At 46.5% G+C, this 11,431-nt stretch overlaps 1 protein-coding gene across 2 annotated transcripts in view; it reads right to left on the bottom strand.

Annotated features, from left to right (window-relative positions):
• The window catches only part of SRSF4 (serine and arginine rich splicing factor 4), a 21,597-nt gene extending 12,820 nt beyond the window's left edge, over nt 1-8,777 (bottom strand). Inside the window, exon 1 of one of the 2 annotated variants that reach the window (XM_019547658.1) lies at nt 8,593-8,777. In XM_019547658.1, coding sequence (XP_019403203.1) covers nt 8,593-8,699 — 107 coding nt within the window. In that variant the 5' untranslated portion in view covers nt 8,700-8,777. The remainder of the gene's footprint in view (nt 1-8,592) is intronic. The other variant, XM_019547659.1, reaches the window with a different exon arrangement.
• Between the last annotated feature and the right edge of the window lie 2,654 nt (nt 8,778-11,431).

Here is an 11,431-nt window from a genome sequence, read left to right as displayed (position 1 = left end):
GAAGAAGGGAAAGAGATCACACATGCTGCAATGCCCTCGTGTTCCTGTATGAGACAGAGATGGCAGTGAGTGCAACCACAAAGCACCCAGTTCTTTCTCCAGCACAGAATCCGGTTTTCCAAAGGATTCCAAAGTCGAGAGGAAGGAAGGCAGGGCTGTGCAACAAACAAAACACAACAAGAAATTGCCAGGTGCTGCACAAGTGTTTGTCTGAGTACACGTTCTATTTTTCATAATCCAAGCAGTGAACTGATCGAAACATCCCATATAAAACTGCTTTGCTAAAAGTAGCACCTGCTCTGGACTCACCCACTAATGAATAGCTTTAGTAAGAGTATGGGTGGAGTGCTGGGAGATGACCCTGGGGATGCTTCCCAAGGAAACAGCTTGCATGCTAATGGAGCAGACTCTAGAGCTGGAGGATCCCTGGTTCCTAATAGTCTGATACAGCCCAAAATCCATTTAGATAATCTTTGGGTAGAAGGCCTTTCATCTGTTTGGGAAGGGGCTCCTCAGGGAAGCCCTGAAGGCAAAAAGCTAAGGCCCCACACAAACAAGGAGGACATACAGCTTAGATTCTTCAAGCATGACATTTAGGAAAGAAGGTACATAGCATTACATATCAATCACTTTTGGCAGAAACACTGGGTGTAGCCAGTAAGACAGTTTATCTGTCTGCAGGACTTGCCTTCCTTGTGAACATGTATACCCGTACCCACCTCCTATCTGAAATGACAGTTAAGAGAGACTATGATGCCTTAAGAGCTCAAAGAGGGGATCTCTGAGGTGCACAAGCAAAACTGAAGTTACATATGGGGAGGAGAGGAAGAGTGGGGTGTTGGCAACAGTCCTGGTAGAAAACCTTTAATAAGAACCCTAAGTCAATGCTTCTCAAAATTTTTGGACTCAAGGCACCCTGTGGAAAATGCCACCTCTTAGTTTTCACTAATTTTTTTGACTATGGAAAAAACTAGATCAGTTTTTCTGCTGCAAAGAACTAAGACCACAACAGATTAGAACATTTTTGGCACTATGAATTCCTATTTGAAATCTCTGGATTTATCTTGTGAATCATGTTTTTAATGCTAACATTGCATGCTACCCCGTGGCACGCTTGAAAGACTCTCAAAGCACCTACCCTGGTTGAGAATTGCTGCTGCAAGGGCTCTTGACAGAGGTGACAAATATTACCATGCCCTTATAGCGAGGAGAGAAAAATTTTAAAAGTTATAAGATATATCCCTAGAACTAACACAGTACCAGAAGTCTTTAGTGAGAACAGATGACTTAAAACAGTAGACATCTGCATCCCAAAACACTTGTAACCAAGATGACATTCACATGTTGTCAGATGTTTGAAGGATGGGCTCATGTGGAAAATGGTTCCCTTGGTCTGAGGCAACACATCTGGAATTAGAGACACCAGTTTTGTAGGATGGATGAGTAATTGTATCAGCTCTAGGTAACAGAACTGCCATGGCCAAGTGCAGATCATCAGCGTGACCTTCGCTTATCTGATCTTTTTAACTATCTTTGGGAGCAGTAAAACTGTTGCATTAAATGAATGTGGAAGTGATTCAGGACTCTAGTTCTGAACGAGACAAAAAAACTGACTTGTCTTTTTCCTATTTTTACAAACAGGTTCATTGATGGATAATGCTATTTTTTGGAAACTGACGTAGTTACTAAAGGGTCACTTGTCTCTATACTCCAGTGAAGATGACCCAAACTGTCCTCCAGAGTTGTCTGCCGACATGGAAATTTAATTGCTGCAAGAAACATCCAATGTTGAATGTAGCAGTTTCCCAACTAACTGCATCTTGGCACAGTGGAGATGTTCTACATATATAGGAGAAGCTCAATCATGGCAATTGTGTATCAGTCATGAACTGAATGGACTGGAATAGTTTGTTAACTTCACCAAGCTCTGTTTTTGTGGAGACAAGTTTCCCTGCAAGTCTGTTTGTCTCATACTTAAAAATGGTCTAAGCACATCCTCCGGGCCCCAAAAGTAATATATTCATTACTGGCTTGGTTGGAAGGTACGGTAAGAAAGGAACATCTCTGCACAACTTGTTGGTCTTCCTGTTTAACAAGAACAGACCATCTTGTTTAACTAACGGAACATGACCAAATTGTGCCTACTCGGTAGGCAAGTGGATTTTACCAGCCATGCATGCAGTGTGTGTACACTTTGGCTAACTTCACAATGAACAAGCAGGAGGACCTGTGACCCAGCAGAGTTCTTACTGGTGTTTTAAGATTTATGTGAAGCTGTTGGCTGAGGGTGGACATTAAAGCTGTCCTGAGGCTAATATGCCTAGCTATCTTTGAGTCCAAAATGCCCCCTATGAATTGTATCCAGGAAATCGGTGTCAAAATGGACTTTTTTTTGAGACTTCTAGACTTAGGGACTGATGAGATGAAGACCATGATAGATGGAGTTCTGCACACAAGGCTGAGATTTCTCTTTGAAGTCAGTCATCAAGGTACAGAAACTGTAGTCTTCCATCCCTTTTAAACACAGCTACATTGATGGCACCAAGCACGACTGGTGATGTAGAGAAGTGGAATGCTGCACTGGTAAAAAAGATGTTTTAATATTAAATGTTAGACAGCATCACTAGCACTTTACTGATGCAAACTGTGCGCATTCAAAATACACCCAATACATGACACTTCTGATATTACCTTAACTATGCTTATTTTGTTAGGTACCCAGATATTCATATATAGATAACATGCAGAGGCCCCATTCAGGACCAAGGGTTACTCCTGTTCAGCGCACACTGCAAAAAGAGGATTCCTGCCAGATGTTTATAGCCTAATTGAGACAAAATGCAAACTGGAAAGGAACAGGAAAGAGAAATGCTGATAAGGACATATGTTTATAATGACTCGTCCAAGTAGTAAACTCTGAAGACACACTGTGCCAACATCCAAAACAAAATGAGGAAGTAGGAACCACAACAAATCCCAATAACTAAGTTATTCATGTTGTCCACATATTGTAGGGCATGTACAAGCTGTGACACATATCAAAGGTATCTGTACTTACGTACTACAGAAGTATAAACACACATAGAATTCAACCATCATTTTGTAGCTCCTATATAGCCTAACTGCTGTCTAAGCCAAAGCCTCCCATTTCTTCTCCAGGTCACAGAGCAATACATACTTCATTAATACAAACTAACTGCTGACATCATTACTTTTCAAAGTGATCATAAGGCAGTAAGCTTTCCAAATTGGTGCTACAGGGTATCTCACACTCTCAGAGTTTGGACTCTCCATGCAGTGTGGCTGTTTTTCCTAAACACTGTACTTTTATTTCCCCAAAAGCTACCTGAAGTGACTAGGTAGATCTCAGAATTAATAAGAGATTCAGAGCATTTTACTTTTAGAATACTGATTCATGTACAAGTGCCTGTTTACAGTCAGTGATTGATATGGTTGGGTGTGTGGTGCAGGGAGCTCCAATCCAGTTCCTCGCCAGGTCAAAGTTAATGACAAAAAACTAAAAATAAAAAATTGGCTTTCACCAGCCTTCTCACTGGCTGCTAATATAGAAAAGGCAAAGTATTAATGGGAATGGCGACACCTTGCCTCATACCTGAAGAGGAACAGCTCCACTAACACCCACATTGTTTTCTGGTCCTTTAAGAGAAGCTTTTATATACATTTCCGGAACCACTAAATTCAGCCAGGTTTTCAAAACTGGCACCTGTTCCAGAGACTTATAACTCTTACCTGGGTGTTCTACCAGGAAAAACTGAAGTTTTTATGAATAGATTAGCACCACCAAATGTCAAAGATTTTACTTAAGAATAGAACATTGGACTACAGGTTCTTTAAAAACCATCACCATACAGCTAGAGACAGACTCTTAATTAACTGCACCTTGCCAAATAAGGGAAAGATGGGGCACAATAGGCAGGAAAGACCTATTTTTAGCTTTATGATGGATAAAGGCATCCCAAAAATGGGTTGCCTACCAGACTGTTCCTGCTTGCTTTTAAGGTGAGAACAGAGGGCCTTGTCAGAGCAGGACAGCCAATTCATAACTAATAACAGATCATGAGAACCACAAGAGTGATAGTTGGGCTGTTATCCAGGGAAGGTATTTTCAGATTGTTGAAAACTTAACATGTATTCAACTTCAGTAACTAGTTACTATTCCTGAAAAAAGAAAGCCCATAACCCTTGTTCCTTCAGTGAAAGTTCTGGAGTTCAAAACAAGCATCTCTGTCTTCCAACAAAACCAGGAAGGAATAAACTGAACACCTATTGTATTTAGGGTAAAAAATAAGTCACCTTCTATATGTCCACATTAATGAAGCAGAAAATAAAGGAAGAAGCAGAATGTTTTCTTAAAAAGAAAGAAAAAGTTACTTCCAAGTCACTTAAATCAGGGCTGTCCAACTTCTAAGCAGCTGGGAGCCTACAGGTTGTGGAGGTTGCCCCAGCAGGGGTTGTACCTCCTGGGGGCCACACTAGTATGAACCATGGGCCCTCAGGTGGCCCTTCCGCCTGCACAGAGCCAGCAGCTCCCCCCTGCACTGAGCAAACAAGCAGACCTTCCCATACCAAGCATGCTGGCAGCTCCCACCCCAGCTCCCTGGCCAAGGGCTCCACCACTGCACCATGCTACAAGTTCCCCTGGTACCATCCCACTCCCTGGGGTGCTGGCAGACAGGAAAAGCCAGAGAGAGAGAGGGGAAGCCCAGCATCCTGGCTGCTGCTGCTCCAGGGGCTGTGGGAGGAGCTGTGGCTGGATGGGAACCTACGGGCTGTAGCTTAACGCCTTGCAGGCTACATTCATCCTGTGGGCTGCCAGTTGGACAGCCCTGACTACATGGATATACTAGGCAACACTCAATAACACTTACAACAGATATGATTTTCAACAGGTGCTTTCCATGCAAGTAGCTGTCACTGAAGTCAATGGGTACCAACCATCTCTGAAAGTCAAACCACTCATTCAGTTGACAAGTACAAGAGACCTAGTTCTTGATGCTGAAATCTGAAACCTCTGATCTTTATGCCCAGTAACCCATCTGTACAGGGACAAAGCTTCTTTACCTTACTGGAGTTTTGTGATGACAAAACCATAAATACTTGTGAGGTTGTCACACGGAGGACAGGTGAAAAAAACAAAACAAAACAACAGCTTCTGAGTAATTAACTGATAAATTAAAATCCATGCCCCTTTAAAGGAAAGTTTCTGGCTCTTAGAATTTTAACTGTGTGCACGTTTTACAAGAGCAGATTGACTTTTATTAGTAGATGTTTTGGATGGGGAATCCAGGAAAAAGATAACAAAGCTGAGATGGAAATACAAAGCGCCCGAGCGAGGGACTAACAATCGAGGGATGGGGGAGAGGAGGGGAACGCGACTAGGTTACTAAACTACACTTGATCTGAGCCAAAAGGCCTGCTACACTTGGGCAAAGTACAAACACTCAAAAAACCTAAGGTGGAATCGATCCAAGTTATGCAATTTTCTGTAAGCAGTGTAGTTAGATCGGCAGTGAACATATCAAACATTCACCTTTTGGTTTGGGGAGGGATCTTAGATTGGGTTCTGCCATTTTGAAACCAGTCTGTGCGTTCCGAACTTCTGTTCTGCTACAGGCATAGACCGGTTTCTGATCACTAGGGGTACAAGATAAAGATTTTTTTTTGTCTGAAACTGACGGGCAATTAACCAGTCAAAAATTGGCCAATACTGATCCAACAGCTGATACACAGCTTGGCAGCTTGGAGAGCATTGTCTGGCAGGTAAATTGGGGAGGTGGGGTATGGGGGCAGATCAAACCTCTCTGGTGAGGGAGGGAGTGGGGTTGGGACAGATACAGGCACTGCCCAGCCAGGGCAGAGTGTGGGATGGAGCATGGGGGCACTGCCCCGATTACTGCATACACCCCAAGGGGAGGCATAGGGGGCACAGGCCCCCTGGATTTGTATGAAAGGCAAGGGTGGGCTGCCCACCGTAGGCTCAGGGCCAGGGGCTGCACCAGCCTCTTCCCAACCCAGGGCTGGGGGTGGGGAAGGAAGGGGCGCTGGGCTGAGGTGTGGCTGCAGTTGGGGTGGGTGGCAGCAGCAGCGCTGACAGGGAAGCCATGGGGGAGGGCTAGTCACCCCAAAATTCACCATAGCCACCCCATAGCCCCCCTCCCAATGCTACCACCACTGCCCCCTCCACCCTACCCTGAGTGCAGGCCTGGCTCAGCCCCCAGGAAGAAGTCAGTGCAGCCCCTGGCCCTAAATCTGCAGCAGGCAGCCTGTCCTTGCCCTGCACACAAATCTAGGGGGGCATGTGCACACAGAGCTGCCACCCACCCAGACAAGCCACCCATAGCTCCGTCCCATGTCCTGCCCTAGCTGGGCAGTGCCCCAAGCCCCAGCCCCACTCCCTCCCTCACCATAGGGGTCTTGATCTGCCCCTCCCCACCCACCCCACAGACTTGCTAGCCAGATGCTGCACTCCTGGCCATGTGCACACAATATTTATCCGTGACATTACTGGCTGCCCTGGCAAAAAAAAAGGCTGATTGCCAATAATGTCAATTTTCCTTTTATCAGTGCTAATCCAATATATTGGTGCACCATTAATGATCACTTACAGCGGTAAAGATGTAATATCTGTACCTGGTCTTGATCTTAGCTGAAGTCCAATTTTCCAACTACCTAAATGGTATGTGTCTGATGTGCAGGGCTTAGCTGTTAGTACAACTCTGAGTAACAGCAAGGTGACTATGGAAGCTTAAAAAGCAAAGTTGTGAGTTGGAAACTTCTAAACGTACCAGATTTCTACCCCCAAATGTAAACACGGTTTTAATTTACTGAATTAGAAGCCTTACTAATTAGCGGGGATCACCATTCAACTAAGCTATCTGGACTCTGGCACATAGTAGTCCAGTTTCATTTTCTGCCCATGCCTTTCAACTTAGCTTCACCAATAGCTGCTAAAATACCGGACAGCTAGTCTCCTGAAAGTTGAGCATTCAAAATAACCCACAACTTTCTGGAAGAAAATTGTACGAATCTCGTAAGTCACAAACAGCTCTCAGTAATTTTTAATCATTTGCTGACCACTGCTAAAAGTAAGCTATATAGAAAGGATCAAAAGGCAAATAAAGGAAACCATTAAGTTCCTGACAAAAGCACCGTGAAAGATTATCCCAGGGAAAAAGACAGAAAATGTTATTTTTCAAGTAGATTTTTGCTAAGCTGCAGTTTTAAATCCAACAACATCAACAACCGCCTGCTGAAAGTTATTTCGCGATAGACACTTAAGTTAAAGAAAACTTTTAAAGAAGAAAAAAGTTCAGTTAACCTTAGAAAAAGCACTAAAGCTGAATCCATTCAACTACAGGTTTCCTTCGCTTTATGCAGGTTCTGTATGTGCAAATTAGCTCTTATGTGATGACCCTTTTTATACCAGAAATTCATTATATGTGAGGAAAATTCACTCTTATGCGATTGGTGTGGTGGAAGCCTGCAGTCAGCTGCTTTGTGCAGTGGATTGTGGGAGTGACGCACACCAAAATATAGTTTCCTGTGTGGATTTGTGCTCGTTCATTGTCTGCGACACACATTTCTGTAGTTGCCAAACCCATGATGACGGTGCCCTGTGCTTGTGCGTACTGCTTCTGTTGGCGAGTCCCAAAACTGTCTTGTAAAAGTGGTAGAAATGGGTCTGGGGGTCAGCACAGCTGAGGTCTTGGAACGTATCCCAATTTGTTACATTCTAAGGGGTTCCCTTGATACAAATTTGAGTTATGTGCTGGCTTTCAGGAACGCACGTGCAAGCACTGCATGGCCCTAGAGGCTGGGGGAGCACAGCGACTGCCTGCATGTGGCGGCAGCCGTGTCAGCGGCAAGCACGGAGCTTCCGCAGGCGGCTGTGAGCACCAGTCGGTGGTTGGCAACCACCCGCAGATGCCACCGGCAGCATCGGCGACGGCCAGCGGCGATCGGGGACCACTCGCAGACACAGCTGGCAGCGTCAGCAGCGAGGGTGGGGGTGGGTGGCAAGCAGCAACTGCCGGTTGAGTCGTTAGTGCTTTTGGCAGCGGGCGCACTGCCAATCTCAGGGGTGCACATGCACCCGCATGCCCCTCCTACGCATCACCAAGAGGCACGCGCACCATAAAGTGAGGGACCCTGTAGTCAAAGAGACTTCCTTAGCAACACAGGTGGTCAATCCTCCAGCTACTGCCAACTTCCCTTCTGCGATCCTACGCCCCTTCACGGTTACTCCCAACTTCCCCCAAACTCCTTCTGAGGGAAGCGCTCGGTGCTGAAGCGTTTGGAGCCTGGAGCAGATCTGATGTAGCCGTCCAAGCGCCGCTGCCTCGGCTACAACCTGCACCATCGCTGCCTGGCTGTTCTGGTGCAGGGCTGCCCCTGGTCAGGAAAGGAGACCTAAACCTGCCTCCCCGCTGCCGAGTGGTACCAAGGCGGGTCGCCCCCGCGGTGCCTCGACGCAGGGGCAGCGCCCAGCCCACGTGCCAGCCCCTCCCCCCCGCCTCGCCGCGCCTGCGCAGTGGCGGCCCGGCCGGGAGGAGGGGGTGGGGGGGGGCTCACCCGTTCTTGAGGTCGACCTCCAGGATCTTGCCGTAGCCCTTGAAGAACCGCTCCACGTCGCGCTCCCGCGCCTGGTAGCTGAGGCGCCCGATGTAGACCCGCGGCATCTCCCCGGCGCGGCGGCGGCTGACTGGGCCTGCGGCCGGCGGCGGAGCGCGCACGCGAGGGGCGGGGCGCCGGGGCCGCGTCACCGCCGCGCGGGGAGACTTGGGGAGACGTCACGCCAGGCCCCGCCCCCCGAGCCCTTAAAAGGGCCGCGGCTCTGGGGCGGGGTCGTGCCCTCTCGTGGAGTACAGACGTCACGGGGGGAGGCGGCCAATGGGGCCGCGTGGCTGGGGCATGGCGGAGGGAGGTGGGGGAGAGGTGTCATGGCCGGGTGCTACCCAGAATGCTCCGCGGCGCCGAGTGAGTGCCCTGTGGAGGGGCCCACAATGCTCCGGGGCGGGGGGTAAGGTGGTCGTTGGATGCCCCAGTGGAAGGTTGTGATGTCATCTATTGGCACGCTGATGTCATCCAGCGTAGTGCTCTCGTCACCTGGACCCGCCTGTGCACATCTATTGGCCGTGAAACAGACATTCCCTTTTCAAGAGGCCGGCTGTTTGACTTCCTCGCTCCGGGCTGCATTCGCTAGGGGTGATGCAGCTTGTTGGCCCCGGGCCCTGGGCTTGAGACACGCTGGATATTTTCAACCCCCAGCAATGTCGATGGGAACGAAAGATTTGCAGTCCCCGGGGAATTCCAGCTCAGCCTGGAGCGCAGAAGTCCTAAGTCCTGGCCCTGATCAAACTGGAAATGCTGTGGAGAAAAGTTTCTGTCGACCAGTTGCCACCTGAAGATGATACTGAAAACCGGATGGAGAGTATTGGAGCTGGTGGGCGATGAAGGGATCTATTCTGGGGCCTCCACCTGCAATAACTATCCGGTAGATGTGATAGAAGCACTGATCCAAAGTCCATTCAGACCAACAGAAAAACATCCATTAACTTGAGCAGGTTCTGGGTGATTTCTTAAGCCAGCAGAGTGAGTGGAAGAGACATGTGTAAATAAATCCCCATTTAGCTGATAGTCTATTCAGAAAATTGTGGTGGATGATTCATTCACCAGCTCTGTCTGAATTTGACAATATGGATTAACCTGATGTCCTGATCAAGGGAAGAGTGCAGAGAATGAAAGGGGCAGAGCACATCTGGAGACCCAGTGAGAGAAGGCATGTGAAGCTAATTTTGGAAGATGAAGTGGATGGTATCAGACCTTGAGGTAGACCAACGCAATGATGGGAAGATAACATAAAAACTGATCTGGAAGGGATTGGCGAAGATACAACCAGTTGCAAGATTGCCCAAAATAGGAGATGTAGTTAAGGCAGTTCTAGGCCCTTGAGGCATTGGAGATGAGAGAGAAACTTTAATGGTTTGTTGCAGGGATGTCAAACTTAAACGAACCTGGCAGGTCTCCTTGCAGGTGAGGTCTGGACACGGTGGTGGAACAAGTGGTAGCAGCAGTCGTGCAGGGATTAACATCACTGTTGCCCCCTTCCCAACACATGTCCTCAACAGGCTCCGTACCTGGGATTTTAGCGGTGGGCCCTGCTCATCCTGTCTCTGAATTTTTGGCCCCTCTGGAAGCCCTGCAGGCCAGATGACACAGCTTCATGGCTGGACCCAGTCCGCAGGCTGCACATTTGACATCCCTTGTTTATTAGTATGGTCCAAGCTGGAGATAGCCCTGGTGGCCTCCAGTTATTCTCTCAAAAGACATAAGCAAGTAGTGTGAGTTTCCCCATCAGTTACTGGGAAATGATTGTAGCCTAGTGGGATCCTGTCTGGAGGTGACATGAGAATTCACAAGGGTCAGGTTAAAAACCAAAAAGGGTATTTAGAATCTGGGCCTCAGGCTCTAAGCCCTTTCAGTCGTGAATCAGCCTGCTCGGGATGCTGAGGGGGATGTCCTTTGTCACCCGGTATTTTGATGATAGTCTTGTCTATCATGCTGAGATTATCCAAACTCATTTGAGGGAAGGGTCACAAAACAATCACCAGTAAGATGGCTTGGTCAATGAGGGCTAGTTAAACTGACAGGGTGAATCAATTTAAATAAAAGCAATTTAATTAGCAAGCAGAAAATCTTGATTTAAATAATTGAGTTTCATCTTGTTTGACATACGTACTTTTCAGCTGTTTTTCTAAAGAAAGGTCAAGCATCATTGTTCAGTATAATTTAGTACTACTTTTCACTAACCTGGAGGTTCAACTTGGTCTGTACACAATTATGTAAAGAGAGATATATATAACTTAATATATGTTATTCAGACTCTCAATCTTTTTTCTGTTAGTATTGTGTTTTAAAATGAATGCATTTCTGATTAGAAGATGATCTGTTTTACATGTGATCTGTATCTAGTCCTGTCTGGAATGAAGTTGTAATTTAATACAAAATGCACAAACAGCATTTTGAAATGTATTGGATGATATTACCATACAAGTGTTGGATAAATACAACAAAAAATGTACGTTTCGCAATGATAACTAACTTATTAAAACAAGGAAGTATTTTAGTCAATGAATTGAACTATTTGTTTCTGGTCACTGGGTCCTTCAAGTTTTTAGAATTGGTAAATCTTATCTCACACCTCATTTTTTTCCTTAGCTTGGAAGTGGCAAACAAGCTTTCTCAGTTTTCCAACTCCTGGTAAAGTAGGCATTGAACTTAACTAGTTGAATACATTGAAGTGAAAAAAAAATACTTTCTCTGGACTGATACCAGAAACTGCTGTTAGCTGTCAAAACCTAGCTTGATGCTTCCATAAATCCTGATCCTTGGTGCCTAATCAGTGACTTTC

Source organism: Crocodylus porosus, unplaced genomic scaffold (genome assembly GCF_001723895.1).
Source record: "Crocodylus porosus isolate Cpor-Errol unplaced genomic scaffold, CroPor_comp1, whole genome shotgun sequence".
Lineage (NCBI taxonomy): Eukaryota > Metazoa > Chordata > Crocodylia > Crocodylidae > Crocodylus > Crocodylus porosus.
The sequence above is the reverse complement of the archived record's forward strand: the minus strand, read 5'-3'. Positions and strand labels throughout refer to the sequence as shown.